Source organism: Neovison vison, chromosome 11, assembly GCF_020171115.1.
Source record: "Neovison vison isolate M4711 chromosome 11, ASM_NN_V1, whole genome shotgun sequence".
NCBI lineage: Eukaryota > Metazoa > Chordata > Mammalia > Carnivora > Mustelidae > Neogale > Neogale vison.
In genome coordinates, this window is record NC_058101.1 from 11954552 (window position 1) to 11974146 (window position 19595).

General features: G+C 35.3%; 1 protein-coding gene across 1 annotated transcript; it reads left to right on the top strand.

Annotated features, from left to right (window-relative positions):
• The first annotated feature begins 2608 nt into the window (after positions 1-2608).
• On the top strand, positions 2609-2944 carry LOC122889225 (60S ribosomal protein L37a-like). Its single transcript, XM_044224142.1, has one exon. It carries the CDS (start codon positions 2609-2611, stop codon positions 2885-2887), a length of 279 nt encoding a protein of 92 aa, XP_044080077.1. The 3' UTR covers positions 2888-2944.
• The last annotated feature ends 16651 nt before the right edge of the window (positions 2945-19595 follow it).

The window sequence follows — 19595 nt, forward strand, 5'->3', positions numbered from 1 at the left end:
AAATAAGAACAATTGGAAATACAATCAAGGGGTCAAATAAAAATTATATTTTTATACAATTAAAATGAACTTTTCTCTTAATGGACAAAATTTGCCAGTATGTGTCTTCTCATTAATATTTTAAAACAGATATAGTGGTATATAAATAAAAATATCTTACCATATCAACAATCTTCCTTGAGGTTTCCTTAAAGAGAGAAAAGAAAAGTAAGCACATTCTCATTCTCTCAGTTTTATAGAATTTCCCCTGGGATGCATCAAGAAAACCCATGTTCCATAAAATAATAAGAAGAATGCATTCAATTTCATTGTTTGAATTATATCTGGGTTCCCCAACCATGGAAACACACAATCAGTGGTTTACTACAATGTGAGCTCCAGATGGGATATTGTATCCTTCTTTTATTTATTGTTGCATCTCCAAGATCTAGAATCATGTGAGGAACATAGTACTTAATCAACATATTTCTTGAGATTAAGAGTCACTAGGGGGTTGGGAGAAGGGGGGTAGGGTTATGGACATTGGGGAGGGTATGTGCTTTTGGGTAAATTGGAAGGGGAGGTGAACCATGAGAGACTATGGACTCTGAAAAACAATCTGAGGGGTTTGAAGTGGCGGGGGGGTGGGAGGTTGGGGTACCAGGTGATGGGTATTATAGAGGGCACAGCTTGCATGGAGCACTGGGTGTGGTGAAAAAATAATGAATACTGTTTTTCTGAAAATAAATAAATTGGAAAAAAACATATTTCTTAACTAAATATACACAGAAGTTTAATTCACTTACAATATGAAGAAACATTTTATTTTTAAAAAATTAAAAAAAATTTTTTTAAAGATTTTATTTATTTATTTGACAGACAGAGATCACAAGCAGGCAGAGAGGCAGACAGATAGAGGAGGAAGCAGGCTCCCTGCTGATGTGGGGCTCTATCCCAGGACCCTGGGGTCATGACCTGAGTAGAAGGCAGAGGCTTTATCCCACTGAGCCACCTGAAGAAACATTTTAAATGGTCCTGCATTTGTCTACTGCAAAATACTTTAAATGGATGTTTATATTTAGAAGTATTTAGTCCAATCTCTGTTTGGGTAGTTTTTATGTAAAACTTCTATGAGAGTAAATTTTAGGAAAAATATTTGGCCAGTATTTGCTTAGGTAAACAAATATAATCACGATAAATGAAAAAGTCTAAAATTTTGTAAAAATCAAACCACTAAATGGTAAGACCTCCTTTCTTCACTGGAAACAAAGAGTTTAGTTAATCATCTGAGTCTTGCATTTATTAAAGCAATGTAAATAACATATTTTATAACCATTATGAAATTTAAAAGTAATTTTAAAATTTGATTTATTTTGGGGATGCCTGGGTGGCTCAGTGGGTTAAAGCCTCTGCCTTTGGCTCAGGTCATGATCCTGGGGTTCTGGAATCAAGCCCTGCATCGGGCTCTCTGCACAATGGGGAGCTTGCTTCTCCCCTCTCTCTCTGCCTGCCTCTCTGCCTACTTGTGATCTCTGTCTCTCAAATAAATTTTAAAAAATTTGATTTAATTTTAGTAATTTTGACTTACTTCCTGGGAGATGTTGGTAGATTCCTTAGAAGAAAAAAATAATGCATTTCATTAACTTATCCATTTAAACACTATTTTTCCACCCAGCAGTTTCCCATTTTATCATAAACGAAACATAAAGGGACAAAAGAAGGCAAATCCTTAGGTAGATGAGAGTGTTTTTAGGTATTTACCTTATGCACCATTGGTAGGAAGATATTTGGAAATTGGAACTTAATGTATAAATTTAAGTCCTTAGCCAGCTGGGATTCCTCTCACCCATTTTATGAAATTGAGAATGGGCACCATGGCTCCTGGAGTCATAGTATTAGTGTGACCTCTAGCAAAACAATGGCATTGGACATTTCTGCTAGGTCTCATAGTACACAAATCAAATCTTGCTAATTTTGAATAGATGGTTAGTCTGCTGCCCTAAATGTTTCCAATCATTGACACACTTTCTATTTTCATTTTCTGTAATTCCTTAACTAACTCAATGCATGCAAAAAAAAAAAAATAGAATCGAGACAGTCTTGATAGACCTTAATATCTGCTTCTGGATGCCATGTTGTCTTCACGGAAGAGCCTCTTACCCCGTTGGTGGAGTGCTACTTTGTTTCCTATATAAACAGAAAAGTTTCAATTTTATGACCTAATGAAATAATCAGCATGTGAGATATCTACCCTCTTTAGGAGGAACATAGTTGAATTGGGCTTCCTCGCCAAATTCTTGTGGTGTCCTATCATAGTAATACACAAATGATTGTCTTATTTTAACTTAACGTGTTTATTATATTTAGATGTTGGTTCAAGTGTTCTATTGTAGGTATTAAGGTTGCCACATCTTGTAATGTGTGATACTGTATGTGGAAATACTTCAGTATTTTAACATAATTATGTGTTTCTCAAGAAAAGAAATACATATGTAGGTTTATGATAAATGCTGAGAATATAATATTGTTCAAGTGTTCTCTATCAAAGAGAAACTTTGAACATTAAAGCATTATCTTGACATAAATGACTGACATAAGCTCTCGGGGCTCAGACCTAGTTTGAGGCAACATGGTTAAACGCACCAAGAAGGTTGGAATCGTGGGCAAATACGGGCCCCATTATGGTGCCTCCCTCAGGAAGATGGTGAAGAAGATTGCGATAAGCCAGTGCGCCAAGTACACTTGCTCCTTCTGTGGCAAAACCAAGATGAAAAGACGAGTTGTGGGGATCTGGCATTGTGGCTCCTGCATGAAAACCGTCCCTGGTGGCGCCTGGACCTACAATACCACTTCTGCTGTCACCGTCAAGTCTGCCGTCAGAAGACTGAAGGAGTTGGAAGACCAGTAGAAGCGCCGCCGTTTGAAACATTGCTAGCCTATAATAAATGGGTTAATTTATGTAACAGAATTAAAAAAAAATGACTGACATAAAATTCCAACTGTGACAGAAGCACTAGTGTATTAGTCACCTGCTGGAGACTGCAAACTTTTTTAGCTGAGCAAAACTGTTGTTTGAAGGCATGCCTGAAGCCACTTACAGAATAAAATGATAAGGAAGAAGGTGTTTAGGACTAGTAAAGTCTAGGGAGAAGGAGTTTTTGCCCATGTGTAAAATTGTTCACTAAATTGTCCTTCTCTTTTCCTGCATTGAGTATGCAGCATATGCACTTCTCTATTTTAGCTTGACTGCTAAATAGGCTTTAATGTTAAGAAAACACCAATGTCTGCCAGGACATGTATTTAAGATATGCATCAAATGAAGCAGTAAAGATTCTGAACCCCTTTAGGTAAATGGTGATCTTCTGAGATACAGATTTTAGGGTCAGGGAGGAGTTGGTGTAGTTTCTCACTCTTTATAGCTTAAAGGGTTGATTATATTTGCTCTGTAAAATCATAATTATAATAGTATCGATATATTATATGTATATAGCTATTTTTATTTAAAATAAAATCACTAAGCTTCTTCCCATATGTAAACAGGTTAATTGGTCATGATATTGACATATGACTTTACATAATCTTCTTGTGTTACCCAGAAAATGGTCATTGAAATTAGCCAAATTTCCCATCCTGTTTTTGACAGGATCACTACTTTATTTGTTGGTTAATAGCTCAGATTTACATAATCCATTGCCTTTGCTTCCCAAATTTGCCATCTTCTGGACATAATAGATAAAGTTTCAAAGCATTTCTATTTGAGATGAAGAAAACATTTGACATATACGATGTTTTGTCAAGATGCAGCATTCAAACCAAAAGTACAAAAGCTTATTTCCCCTGATGGTGGCTGGTGGCTGTCGCTTTAACCTCCATGGGCCACCTAAGAAGTCATTCACACTCTACGAAGCACAGAAGGGAGGTGATATCCCTAGGGTCTCATAGCTTGTTCATGGCAGGTCTGAGACTCAATTCCACGACTTCTGACCCAAATCTCATATTGTTTACAAGTAAGTGTCTACTCCTATGTTCAGTTTTCTGCTCTGCCACTAATTTCTGTGTTTGAAAGGTCCTCTAAGCCAAAGATGACATACAAATCAAAGTGGAGATGATAACCGGACTGTTAACCAAAGATTGCCTTTCTTTAATTTCAATTCCACTTGTAAAATAGAGGTGAAAGTCTCTCTCTGCTTCTCTTAAAGAGAGCTGTCAGATTCAAGTAGAAAGACACAGAAATAAATCCTTAGGACTGCTCAACTTATCCTGACACATAATCATTGTTAACAGTGCTATATCTATAGTATTTTGACTACATATTTTGTGGCCTCATTTCTGACCTAAAAATAATATTTAATTTTATTTTGGTTTGTACATTTGAAGGGATTGAAACATTTTTTTCTTGCACTATTTTTTCCTTTCACAAGAAAAGAAACAAACAAAATGTAGAACTTACTAGAAGGGGAAACAGATGATAGTCATTTATCTTAATTTGATTCCATGGGTTCCTAACTAAGCCTGAAGATATTGGGGGTAGGTTCAACTCCTGGTAAAACTGGTTGATTTTTCTCTGAAATGAAAAAAAAAAAGTATCAATATGTAGTATCAGAATGGAATCTTTTATCAGAGGATAACTGGGCAAAACCAAATGAATTACAACCTTATCTAGAAGAACTCTAAATGATGGCAAATTGGCCAACCAATAGACATTTTTAATATAAAATGCACTATCACAGTGTCTACATTCATAGAATGAACTTCAGAAAAAGATGTAGTCTAGCTACTTAAGGCTTCCAGAGGAAAAGAACTGAATGTAAAAAATGAAAAGAATATATAAGAAGGGAAGTGGAAAAGTATTTAAAAAACCCCAAGTTTGTCATTTCATTTTCCACGTCTTGATTAGGGCTGCTACAGACTGGAATCAGAAACAGCTCAGCTTCTATTCCCATAGCCTCAACTGGTCCCTTGACTCTAAGAATGTCACGGACACTTTAGAGTTAAAGTGACCCTTTGGTGACTTGATACATGTAGAATGGTTTGTGTACCACATGTCACTTAAGTTTAGCTGAATAAATCCTACTTTGATTTGGTTATGGATGCTTGACTACAGATGTCTGCAGAAATTAAAGATGAAATCACTTAAGATAGCATCTTAAGTGTTGGAAATTTAGTTCATACTGATGAGAAAATCAATGTGTTTAAAGTCACAAAATGTAATGTAACTTTAGAATTGCATGCAGGTGAGTGTTGGGTGGACACATGATTATGAATTATGATAAAGATGTTACAAGAGAGAATATCATTAGAAATATCTAGAAAGACTACTAGAGCATTTAGAATGTTTGAAAAATAGTTTCATTTTAAAGATCTCGTTTTTAAATGCTCAAAAAGTTAGAGCATTTAAATGGAGTTAGAGTCCATTTTTCCTATCTGTATAAATGCAATAGTATTGGGTACCTTTGGTTCTTTTCCTTCTTTTCCTTCTTTTAAAATTGACATATAAGGTATTATTTGTTTCAGGGGTACAGGTCTGTGATTCATCAGTCTTACACATACATAGCACTCACCATGGCACATACCCACTTTTTGCCTTAACATACCAGTTTTTTGCTACTTCAAAGAGGAGTTCAGGGAGCAATTAAGAGCACTGGACTATGTTAGTATCTTACTTAAATCACTTAAACTTAAGAACCCTTTCCTTGAGGCTTGTAATTCTTTCAAATTTAATGGGATACTTGTTCATTCTCCTTAAAAGATTTGTTTGTTACTATAATATCTACATATCACAGTAACAACAATAGAAAAAGTAATTTTTAACATAAATCTGTTGTGAACTATTTTACTGAAAAGATTCAAGCAGTGATCATGTGGTAGAAAAAGAACTGTAAAACATACTATTTCACTTGAAGTAATAAATTGTATGAGAAATTACCAGCTGTTGTAGATAGACCTGTTCTTTCTTAGTCAGCTCAATCTTCTATAAGAAAACAAAGCACATATTAGACAAAGACAAGAAAAACCCCTTTACTTAATGTTATTATTTTTTTTACAGTAATGCTGACTTACATCAGTGGGAATGTCAGCAGTTTCCTAAAGTGACAAATAAGGAAATAGCTTTACTTAAATGACATTAGCACTAGTTTCTCTAAATCATTTGATAGAAATTTAGGGTCAATAATTGGCTAGTTAGAGTCCAAGCCACTAGCTTGAGAAATCAAATATATATTAGGAATTAAGTAAGTTAAAATATTTATCTTCAGAACTCTTTCTCTCTCATCTTATGTTAACATAATAAAATGTCTGAAATTAATTAATAAACTAATTAAATTAAATGTCTTCTTTCAAAGACATCATCAACCCTAAGTTGACAATTTTTCATGCTGTGACCAAACATAGAAAAATAGAGCAGGGAGTTCTGTGGGAAGCTAGCTCTGGTGGCTCTTTGTGGAAATGACAGACATGGCCTGAGACTCTCAGTCTGCATCTGGAACTTAGAAGTAGAGAAAAGATAAAGCAAGTTTCCCAAGGCATGGATTCAGAGGAATCTAGGCGCTGTCCATGGTACAAGACTCTGGACTGTGATCCATGGAGATGCTTCCTGCTCTTTCGGAACACTCACAGTGTGGTTTTTCCCATCACAGGAGGTGTCCCTTGTGCTGGTAACCTACACACATTTCCTAACCTAACCCTCACCTCAGTCTCCTTGAAAGTGGCTCCCGAAGTTGAACATGATAGTTAGGACCTACAGGCCTCACTGAAATGCAGACTGCTTGGCTCCAACTCAAACGTTCTGATTCAGTAAGTATGAGGCAGGACCTATGAATTTGTATGTCTCCTAATTTTCCATGTGCTACTGATGTGACTAATATGGTGACAACCCTGCATGAACTGCTCCTCTAAATGATATGAGAGGGTTTCCCAAAGTGAAGCTATGGTGAAGACAATTGGTGAACTCTTGATTAGTCAAAAGCTTGATTTGAAATACAATTTCCTGTGGATTCACATCCAGAGTTTCAGAAAGAACAGGATAGAGTAAATAAGGCTTCATATAAGATTGTCAATTTCAGCCGCTTAAAAATTTTCAGAATGAGTATTGTTTTCCTATTACATTTTTTGAATATTTAGATGTAGATTTGCTAAGAATTATCAAACTACTCTGTAACAGCTATTTCCTTGAAGTAGTTCACTGACTTCAAAACAAGTAGCATAGGGATACTCAGGTGGCTCAGTCAATTGAGTGTCTAACTCTTGATTTTGTCTCAAGTCATGTTCTCATGGGTCATGTGGTTGGGGGAGTGGTCCCTGCTCAGGAGGGAGTCTAATTGCAGTTTCTCTCCTTCTGTCCCTTCCCCTGCTTGTACTCTCTCTCTCTCTAAATAATTAAATCCGTAAAAAAAAATAAATAATATCATACCTCAGTAGATGAACTTCTAGAAGATTCCTGAAATATTAAAAATAATGTAATTATAAATATTGGGTGCAGAAAGAAATGGAATCTTCGCTATTATTTTTGGAATATCAATATTTTACATATGCTCCATAATTACCCACTTAATCATTAGTATGAAGTATCAAAATATATTGAATTAAACATTTGAATCAATCCTTATAAATGATTATTGGTAATCACCCTTGTAAACCATGCAGAAGGATAAACATTATCCACTGTTTACGAGACAGGTGTTTTAGCCAACTAATCACAGAGCTAGCTATTTCCACTGTTTGAAAAATAGTACCTTCTTCAAGAGTGTAAGAAAAAATTTATGGGGCTAAAATTAATATAGGCAAAGTGAATGATAATTTTAAGTATTATAAAAGTTATTTTCTGGTTTACAAAGAGAGGAACAATGTACAGGTTACTGTTAATATTAAATATTAACAATAAATAATGTCAATTAGTTTTAGTTCATAGAAAAAAACAGTATGTGACCATTTAATGTGTCTTCTTATTTTTTCTAAATAAAAAGGAATTGGGCATATTGTCCCCACATATTGTTTCTCTCTTTTCCACAGACCATAAAAAGAAAACCTACCTCCATGGAAAGCAACATAAAAATGCAATTCATCTTCTTTTTGTAGTTTTGTATGAAGTAGATAAAAATTTCCCAGTCGGTAACAGATTTGCCAGTAGTGGTAAACTGAAGTATCAACACCACGAGAGATAGACTTTATCTGCTGTATTCACAGTTGCATTCAAGAGCCAAAGATAATGTGTGGGGCACATTTCTTTCTCATAAATATTTGTTAAATGAATGAGTGAATGGACAAAATTCAAAGAGGTGGTGCATGGATTATTTTTAAAAGTTGGGATAACGAAATTAGTAGTTACTTTAGATATGCTCCTCAGCTTTTATTTTACTAAGCACTTATTTTAACTTATATTAAAATCTATATAATTAAGCCATCAAATCAGTGACTTGGGTAGAGACTATAGAGAGTTTCAATTAAAAGCAGTAAATTTTGAGAAACTATAAAATATTAGACTCACTCATGAAAATCACACAAAAAAACCAGGTCTCTAGATCTCTATTCCAAGGAGAACTAACTGGAGAAGTACTCACTGGATATGTTGTTTCATATATAAATAAAAATTCTTTAGTTGAATTAGGCATCAAATTCAGACAAGTGCATGTTTTTGTCTTTCTTTTTATATATTCTGGATACTGAATATATTTGTTATCTATAGCAAATTTTAATCTTATTCAAAGTAGTATTACAGTACACATTATAGTCAGATTTGAAATCAAGATGTTATACTTAATAGGATTTAGGGCAAGAATCCTCCTGAAAGCAAACAAAATCAGACTAATATAAATCCTGAATCAAGGGAGACTCACTTTTCCATAATAACTGTGTAAGCAGAAAGTGATGCTAATATGATAAAATGGTGGTCAAAAAACTCCAGAATTAGGAAGTCGAAGGGGAGATGATGGACATACATAAGTACTGAGGAGAAATGGAAACACTGAAAACCTGGCTCACAAAAGCGATGCAATGTTTTCCTGGAATCCTTTCCACATGATTTCACAGCATTTAAAACAATGAAAACATCATCTATTTAACACCCAGAGATGAAAAAAACACTACTCATATGAACAAAAGGGAAAATGACATAATTGATAGAATAGGTACCATATTTATCAAGCAAGAAGACATTAATGAGCAAATTTTACCTGACTGGTTTGGAAGATCACATCATTGTACTGCTTATATTCCTGCAAAAAAGGCATAGTTTTTCTAGTGTCATACAAAAATGAAAACTTAATTTAAAATATATTTAATGAAAGGAATATGGCTTACCTCTCCAGAGATTTTGACTGATTCCTTAGAAAAATAAATTGATAGTGCATTTTTATTCCCTAATTATGAAATTTTTACTCATTCTTCTGAAGGAAGTGTCAAGTCACACTCATTCTACAGTGTTTCAAGGTAAAATACTATCCTTTGACTGAATTAAAGAGTGAATTCAATAAAATTTCATTTTCCCTAGATAAACTGCTCATCACATTTTAGTTAAGTAACTTACTCTGCACTCTCCTATTACCTATGTGATAATCCAATTACAACTTCTTTTCAAATACCAACAGCAGAGAAGAGCAACTTATTAGTCCTCTGCATTATTTACTTTTCTTTCTTTGTCTCTTTAGTTATTAAAGGAAAGACATCACAGGAGAACAGGGTAATTCTTTGAGTGACTTTAAAGAAGTTTTGTGCTCTTGTTATGTGTCCCTGGGCAGGAAAACAATTAGAAATTAGCACTTAATATGGATTCCAATGTGAGTGCGTATCGTACTCCAGAAGTAGATAAAAGAGATTTTCATGTCACCCCATGCAGAGTATGCACTGTTAGTACAGTGATATTATCACAATTACAATTACTGGATTGTTATTTGAGAATAACAATTACTGGATTGCTATTTGAGAAGTCAGTGAAAAAGGGCATAAATGTAATCTTGTGTATGTGGAAGCACAGAGTTAGGTTTACTCTCTTCAAATTTTTAGCAAAGATTACACTCCAGATTTTTCGTGGCAGTTCCAGTGTTACTGATCACAAAAATGAGAATGATTAACCCAGTACATATTATGTGCAACTAGGTGCCAGGAATTGTCTTCATAATAATATGCCTTACCTTGCTGGAGGAGAGGTTCTTCACCTCCTATATAAATAACAAAAACAAACACAAATTTAACTTTTACAGCTTATTTAAAATTCCATGTTGAATCTCTGCCTCTGCTGTTTAAGAGCAAAGACATTTTTTTTTCTTTTTACTTAAGGAACTCTAGTAGAATAGGGCTTCCTTCAAAAATTGGCTCCAAATACATCAGTAAACAATGATAACAATACTTTAATTCCCTGGAAAACTGTGACACAATCCTTTTGAATATGTTGATCCATTACTTGCTAGTGACATCTCCCTAAATTTAATGGAATAACCTTGTCATTAAAAGGCATGATTAAGGTCAATTACTCAGGAAATAGAAAGGTAAAGTGTGGTTATGTCTAGTGGATTTTAAGAGACAAGCCAATGATTTCTGCAATATTGATAATTGAAAACTTTTTATTGTTTTTTAACTTACTTATATCAGAAATGGGGTCTGACTTTAGGTTTATTCTTAAATTGGGTACAACGGAAGAAGGTACAAATGCCTGTCTGTATGTATCTCATAGATATGTGGGTGTGTGTTATAGCAAAGGCTCTGAGCACCACAAGGAAAACTGCTCTAATAGGAGACTGAGATGTTGGGGTGGGAGGGACACGGGTATGCAGTTCCCCTGAGAACGGTGTGCTAGGAATGCTGATGGACTGATGCATATACTATTATAAACAAGTCTATATATATCTATGTTTGTGAAGCTATTTCCCATGTGTTATCTATGTATCTACTTACTATTTTGTGACATGGAAGTTATAGCCTCACTGGGTTATTTGGGGAATCATGTACAAACTTCCCCTCATATCCAGACCTACTAACTCAATCCTCTGTCACATGTCTTTGCTTTGCATTTTACCATCATGGTTCCCTGACTATTTTTATCAAGAATGGTGAAATTCTTTCACTTAATGGACAGTTGACTTTGGAATTGCAAATTATAGTGGTGGGACCTGCTAATAATTCCAGAGACATGCTGGGGAATGGAGAAGGCTCCTCTAGAAAATTCCAACATTTATCCATTGTACAATGGAGGAAAATCAATGTCTTTCTTCTTAAAACTGTAGCTTCTTTGACACTACTATGAAGACACATTCTTCACATTCTGTGTAAGACAGGGCACTACTCTCTGTGATCATGGATAAATGGTTACATCCTGATTCTCAATTCATTGCTGCCCCCGCCCCATATTCTGTGTGTTGTTAAAGGTCCACTCTGTTGTATCTAAGTAAGAATGAATACCATTATATATCTTATATGCTTACATTCTTTGCCAGAGCAACAGCCAAAAGGCAGGTAAAGATGAAGAAGTTCATGGTTCCGTGGGGCTGTGAAAACATATATAGAAAATCAAGAGCAAATTTCATCTTCTACAAATGACAAATTCTGACATTTCTCTATTACTATCTTTATACCAGATCATGGAGAAAGGGCAAGGAAGGGGAATAAAAGCAGATGCTTTTAAGAAGCTCATGAATATGAATATCACAGTTTATTTTGAAAGGGCCATTATGTTGTTCTCATTCAACAGGACATAATTTAAAGCTATACTTGCTGAAATGTGGAAGATTGATTCAGATAGAATCAGGGTCTGGGATTATTCTCACTGACAGGGACTTTGTGAAGAACAACTATCAGACACACAAAACACAACAGGATCCCTTTTGTATCAGATGTCAGGGGCAGAAAACACAGCCTGGCTTCCTCCTAAGAAATAGCAGGTGGACGTAACCAGGTTGGAGGTCATGTGTGCTACTAGTTCCTGCTTGACCCCGGACTGGCTGCTGAAGCTTTTCCAAGCCTCTGAATGTTACTGGGCCTCACTGACCACATCTAACAAATGGGACTGCGTGACTTCTTTTTTTTTTTTTTTTTAGCATTATGGGAGTTTTATTTATTTGGAAGTGAACTTTTAACTATCAATACAAATGCCAAAATACTACACAAAACATCCACAGGAACTTTTTTTCATTGTTTTTTGAATTGTTCACAAACATTTCCTACATAATCCAACATACAACAGAGAAATGGTACATCTTTTTCCCTCAATTTGCATACAATGGAAAAAAACAAGAATATATATAGACTGCGTGACTTCTAAGGTCACTTCCTTCTGGCTTTCTCTCTAATTCTATGGCTACAAACAAACCCACCAGGTTTTTTGACCAAGTATAAATTCAATGTTTTTTTTGCCTGTGGTTAAGTGAATAAGCATAGATTAAAATAATGTTTTTCTAATATATTTTTCATATATTTTACTCATTATACTATGTGTATTTTGAAATCTACTTTAAAGAATAATTTTAATTATTACCCAAGCAACATCAAAATATGTTTGTGATACATACCTATGTAAATAAGTGGGCATATATGTACAGGTATTAAATTATCTCTCAATGTTGGCACTGAATAATTTTAAAATAATTTCCAATCCCATAGTATAAACTTCCTCATCTTTACACTGAGTAATAATGGCACATAGTCAATGTGTTCATTTCCTCTTCTAAGATGAAAAAATGTTTCACACATGTAGTAAGCACCAGACATATTTCACATTGCAAAGGCATTATTGAAAATTGATAAAGTATATTTCATTACCTCATATTAAACAACTGAAATAAATGCATTTTATGTATCTGTTTTTCAATCGATTTTTCTTACAGATAGTATTTTACATAGGTAAAAGAAATTGGAACATGTAATACTGTTTGCTCTGAAATAGATATATATTTAATGTATTAGAAATGAAAATTTAAAACAGTTGTAGTTATTCAACAAGTGCTCTTTGGTAAATACTACACTGGACTTTTTGGAATACTATCTGTAATCATCAGAATAAGTATATATTTATAGTATTCTTATCTCCAATTTCTAGATGAAAAAAATGTGGTACAGGGACCACACCCAAAGGAAGAGGTTGCTGGATTTTTAGAAGCCTGGTTACCTTGGTCCTGCCATCAGAATGATATATTGCAATTAATGTAAGAAAGTCAAGGTTAATTTTGCAGTGTCTACATATTAGTTGCACTTCTTTCAAAAACAAAGAAGATAAATGATGAGCCTATATTAAAAGAAAATTTCTCAAAGTTATATATTTTTATAATTTTTTAGTTAACATGTTTGAAACATTTTTCACAAAACCTGAATGTGAGAGAAATAATATATGAAAACATTACCTCGTTTCCTAAATGGAAGACAGGAGGACCAGGCAGTGATTGATCTATCATGGGTTATCTCAGTACTGTTTAAAGGGGTTCCTACCTGATATGGTAACTCTGTGTTTCAAAATGCTTAGAAAGCCGTTTGAGTTCTAAGAAGTCACTGATTAGAATGTGTTTATCTTCCAGATTTTTTCCTCGCAGATTCCAAGGAGTGTTTTAACATAGTTTGATTTAGAACATGATAGCAGGAAATGAGGATGTTATAATGTATAAGGATTATCTGTATTTTGTGTGTAGCCTTCCTCTACTCTGAACTAGTTTTTTGATTCAAGGAAAGTTTCTTTGTGTTTTCCTGTTTTGTTTTATTTTGTTATCTTCTGGCACCTCCTTTCCTATACAAGAGTATGATGTTCAAGACATGTCTCCAAAGACAAAGGAAAAAAAAGCAGAAGTGAACTTTTGGGACTTCATCAAGATCAAAAGCGTCTGCACAGCAAAGGAAACAGTCAACAAACCAAAGAGGCAACCCATGGAATGGGAGAAAATATTCACAAATGACACTACAAAGGGTTGATATCCAAGATCTATAAAGATCTCCTCAAACTCAACACACACAAGACAGAAAATCAGGTCAAAACATGGGCAGAAGACATAATCAGACACTTCTCCAAAAAAGATACACAAATGGCTAACAGACACATGAAAAAATGTTCATCATTATTAGCCAGAGGGAGATTCAAATCAAAACCACATTGAGATACCACCTTACACCAGTTAGAATGGCCAAAACTAACAAGACAGTAAATAACATGTGTTGGAGAGTATGTGGAGAAAGGGGAACCGTCTTAAACTGTTGGTGGGAATGCAAGTGTGGAGATTCCTTAAGAAATTAAAAATAGAGCTACCCTATGGCCCTGCAATTGTACTACTGGGTATTTACCCCAAAGATACAGACATAGTGAAAAGAAGGGCCATCTGTACCCTAATGTTCATAGCACCAAGGGCCACAGTCACCAAACTGTGGAAAGAACCGAGATGCCCTTCAACAGATGAATGGATAAAGAAGATATGGCCCATATATAAAATGGAATATTGTGCCTCCATCAGAAAGGATGAAAACCCAATTTTTGTATCAACATGGACAGGACTGGAGGAGATTATGTTGAGTGAAATAAGTCAAGCAGAGAGTCAAGTATCATATGGTTTCACCTGTGGAGCATAAGGAATAACATGGAGGAGGTGGGGAGATGGAGAGAAAAAGTGAGTTGGGGGAAATTGGAGAAGGAGACAAACTATGAGGGACTGTGGACTCTGAGAGACAAACTGAGGGTTTTGGAGGGGAGGGAAAGGGAGGTTGGGTGATTCTGGTGGTGGGTATTAAGGAGGGCACGTATTGGATGCAACACTAGGTGTGGTGCATAAACAATTGAATCTTGGAACACTGAAAAAAATAAAATTATACATACAAAAAAAGAATATGATGCTATGGACAAAATTAGTTCTCTAATACTCTTCCAGCTGTCAAATACTCTGAATAAATCCCTGGAATGGATGTTTCCTTTGTTTTCTTTCTGGTACTTATTTTTATAAAAATGCTATTATCATAATAAAATAGTGTTATCTAATGTAATATAAAGAATGTTACAAAGTTGACAACAATGTGTATAAAGTAGATACATATTTCTGTGGAATTCTCTAAAATAGAATTTACAAATGCAAAAGACTACCCTGACTTTGTAGGTGATGTGAAAGTATAAAGTAGAACTGGGTGTAAAAAAGTAAGATACGGCTGGGCCTTCCCAAGAGTGCGAGTCTTTTGTAAAAGGAAGAGTTAACTCGGCTCTCGTCTACTCTGATTTATTAAAAAAAAAAAAAAAAAAAGAAAGAAAGAAAAGAAAAGTCCCAGTCTTGGCACACGTTCTGATTTTTAAGGGTAGGACAAAAGCGGAATATTTACCAGAATCTACTTTTTAGATAATGCCAAGCGATTTAAAATGTTTGAAACGTTGTGAGGCCAATCAAACACAGCACTCTAGGTCTTGCCTAAGTGCCACCGGGATGAGGCTTTTGTGCAAAATGCCTACACATAATTGTGTTTATTGGAGTCCTAGTCACGTTTAGAAAGCCAGTTTGCCGTTTAGTTGGCAAAGGTTAAAGTTCCATTATTTAACATATAATTTTGTGTAAGAGTTTTTCTTTCTTTCTTTCTTTTTTTTTCTTTTTGGTTTAAATATTTTATTTGTTTGGGAGAGATAGAACGAGCAGGAGTGGGGGGGAGAGTCAGGAGAGGCAGGGGGAGAGGAAGAACAGACTCCCCTCTAAGCAGGCAGCCCAATGCGGGACTAGGTCCCTGAGATCATGACCTGAGCCAAAAGCAGACGCTTAACCAACTGACCCACACAGGCCCTGTGTAAGAGTTTTCTAAAATTTATCACACGTATCTCCATACCTGTAAACAATAAAGGACAACTGGAGAAGAGGGAATTTGGCAGCCATTGACAAACTGATTTCTCTTAAAACCGTGTTTTCTCGCATTAAAAGAAATTCTGTTTGATTTCATATTTTCTTTGTCGCTGTGAGTTCATCATATTCCATTTGATGGAACTACTTCATTAAATTATTTTTCCTTCCAAAACGGAGGACAACTGACAGCAGGATTTTGTTGTTCTAGCTCCCACCCCGAATCTCATGTGTTGTGGTATTCAGTAACTTCTTTAATTTTACATGCAGCCTCGCTTGCCTTTTCAGCCACCTTCTTGACTTTTATGTATTACTTCTAATTTCAGAGACCGGAGGTTATACGGTAGTGCTTTTTCATTTCACTAAACTCCAAAACACTTGTCTATGATTTACAATTCACTTTGCTTGTCTTTGGATGTCTTTTTTCCTCTAAGACCTTACTCCGGTGGTTATCCTCTTTCTCTATGTATCATTACTTGCTTTGTCTGCACTTGTCCATTTCCTACATCTACAATGATCTTTGGTTCTTTTCTCGGTACCAGCCCATCAATTTGTGTTCCCAGGGGTCATACCACTAAATCACTCTTTCAATAACACTTCCCCTCCCCCTCCATTTGTTGAAAGACTCCGTGTTCATGGCTTCATCTCCCTAACCTCCCTGTCCACTGCCTCTGCACCCGATGTCTCCCCATCTCTTGCATGGATAGTCCCCTCTAGCTTTGTAATTGGTTTCCAGTATTTTTTTTCAGTCATTTCCAAAACAAATTTCCTACAGCATCCTCACAGAATTTTTTTTTAACATAAAAGCCATATTAGGTAACTTAAGTGCCTAAAAAATTTCTCTGGTAATACTGAAAATATTTCACATCATATTCAAGGCCATTTGAATTTTGCACAGCAGATATTTGTGGCTCCAATTCTGGCTACTCGTTAAGTGCATTCACATTCTTTCTTGAGAACACTGTGGATGTTCACATATCTGGGACACTGCATTTTGCCTCTGACCAATAATGCCTCACTAACATTTTCTGTGGGGGTGCATGATAAATACCTATGTGTTCTTTTAGGTTAAGTTCAAATTTTAACAGAGCTGTGAAAATATTCTGCAAATACCACAGAAACATATTCTTGATATTGTTTATGCAAAATTTCTTTTTATATTTAATAAAAAATATATAAGAATGAATATGAAGATAGATGCTGATATGTAGCTATGGCTTATTTAACAAATAAATATTGAGTACCTAATATACGCTGGGAACTCTTTTACACACATGGAATAGACCATGAACAACAGTAGCAAAAATCTCAGACTTCATGGAAATTGTACTCTAAATGGAAAGAGACATAACAAACACAGTAATTAAGTAATAGGTGATTGGTTGCATAGTAATACACACTAAGAGAAAGTTAATTTGGAGAAAGGAGACAAATTTTGGTAGTGAAGGTGTTTCAATATTAGAAAGTGCGGCCAGGTAATGACTTCCTGAACAGAAGAGTGAAACGAAGGAAATGAAAAGTCAACTCCAGTCCAGGCCACGGGATGGGAGCACCCTGATACTCAACACATACAACAAATAGGACTGTGGTTGGAGTTGAGGATATTTGGTGGAACTGAGGTCATGGAAGCAAAATGGCCAAGTAATACAGAATTTGGGGGCATTCTAAGGACTTCAAAAGACTGACTCCATCATTCAGCTTCTTTTCAAGTTTGTATATCAGGGATTAGATTCATTTTCTAGTTTTAAATAACTGAAAAAAGAACAAAATACATGACACATTTTAAGATGTTATACAACAGGAAAGTAAAATATAATCCCCACAAAAAGGGGAAAAAACCAGTAAGTCATGTGATGGTCACAGCTTATTACCTGGAAAGAGAATGTGGGGCTTTTAAGAAATAGGCAATTCCCTACAGTTGTGGAGAAAGAGTTGAGAATACTGGAGGCATGGGACTGCAGCGAAGGTAACCGAGTACTGAAGAGGAGAACATTTCAAGGCAGGAGAGAACTGCCCAGAGAAAAGACTTCGGGAGATCTACAGAGGGCTGCTCTTAGTCTTCTGCTGAGTTTTGAATAGAATAAATAAATGTGAGGAAACCCCATGAGGCTGGGAGATGAACATAAAAAAAAGGAGCATGTTGTGTAATCCCTGGAGCTCCAATGGGGCAGAGCTAGACCAGGTTAAGTCCAGCCAGAGTGGAACTATCTTCGAAACCACTTAGCACTATTAGAATGCTTTAATAGGAGTTTAAATTTAGCTCTAAATGATTCTAAATGTCCTGATCGCCAAATAAAGCTTAAAAGCAAATCTCTACAGGTGTGTCTGGGTGGTTCAGTAGGTTAAGCATCTGAATCTTGATTCATCTCAGGTCATGATATCAGGGTCCTGAGATCAAGCCCTGCCTGGAGCTCTTCAGTCAACGGGGAGTCTGCTTGAAGATTTTCTCCCTCCAAACCTCCCTTCACTTTCTCTCTCTAAAATAAATAAAGAAATCTCAAAAAAAGTAACCCTCAGAATGATAAAGTGCTCACAAGTAAATTTGTTGTGACCCAGAATATAAATCAGTAACATTTAAGAGATTAAAAAATTATCCAGCACCCAGAAAAGGCAAAACCCAATGTCTTGCTTTCAACCAAAATTCTCAGGCATGGAGCAAAGATGAAAAATATGACTCCCAATGAAGAGAAATCTCAATTGATATGAGCAGAGTCAGAAGTGACACAAATGATAGAATTATTAAATAAGCATAATAAAAATCTAATTGGATTTTTAATTAATTTTAGTTAATTTTAATTAAAAATCTATGTATTCTATGTGTTTAAGTAGAGGAAAGCATGAGCATGTTTCAAACATATGGTGCCTGAGATGAAGAATACACTGAATATTGTCAATAGCATGTTTAGAAAAAAAGAGTAGGGAATGTGAAACTACAGCCATAAAACTATATGAAATAATGTGGAAAAAGAAAGTGAACAACAACCAAAAACTGCTTGAATGATCTGTGAGAAAACTGTGTGGATGTATATATAATTGTAAAAGGGAAAGAGGAAGGAATACTATTTCAATAAATCAATAGCTAAAATTTTTCTAAATATTAGGAATATTATACACCACAGATCAAGAGGCTCAACCAAATGACAAGTGCAAGAGCATGAAAAACTACAACAAACATCATAATCAAATTGCTTACAAGCAGCCATAAAGAAAACACCTAGAAGTACCCAGAGTAGCAAAGATGCAAATGACAGCTGACTTGATTTTGCAAAAAATACTCAAGTGACAAAAATTTTTTGTGTACTAACTAAATTTCTGTCAAATAAATTCTATAACCAGTAAACATAAGCTTCTAAATGAAGACCAAAGGCTCTTTCAGATTCACTGCTGATCATTGATTCCAGCAGCCTTGCTTTATAAGAAATATTAAGAGAAATCTTGAGACAGAAACAATAGCACCCAGAAATCTATCACTACTCAGGGGAAGCACATTAGAAATGGTAGAAATGGCTCAATGCCTGGGTGGCTCAGTTGGTTAAGTATCTGCCTTTGGCTCAGGTCATGATTCCAAGGTCCTGGGATCAAGTCCCTCATCAGGCTCCTTGTTCAGCACGGAGCCTGCTTCTCCCTCTGCCTGCCACTCCCCCTTTTGTGCTCTCTCTCTCTCTCTCTGACAAATATATAAATAAAATCCTTTTAAAAAAAGTACAAGTGGGGTGTGTATCATCTTAATTATTTATATCTTAAAACTCTTTAAAAGGAATATATTTTTAAAACAAAAATAACATGTAACACAACAGCACCTCAAAGGGTAGGAGAGGGAAAGGGATGTTTACCTTTGTAAGATTTCTT

What these genes read in the sequence shown, in the direction of transcription:
- LOC122889225 (XM_044224142.1), top strand. Translation starts at nt 2,609, where the DNA reads ATGGTTAAACGCACCAAGAAGGTTGGAATCGTGGGCAAATACGGGCCC.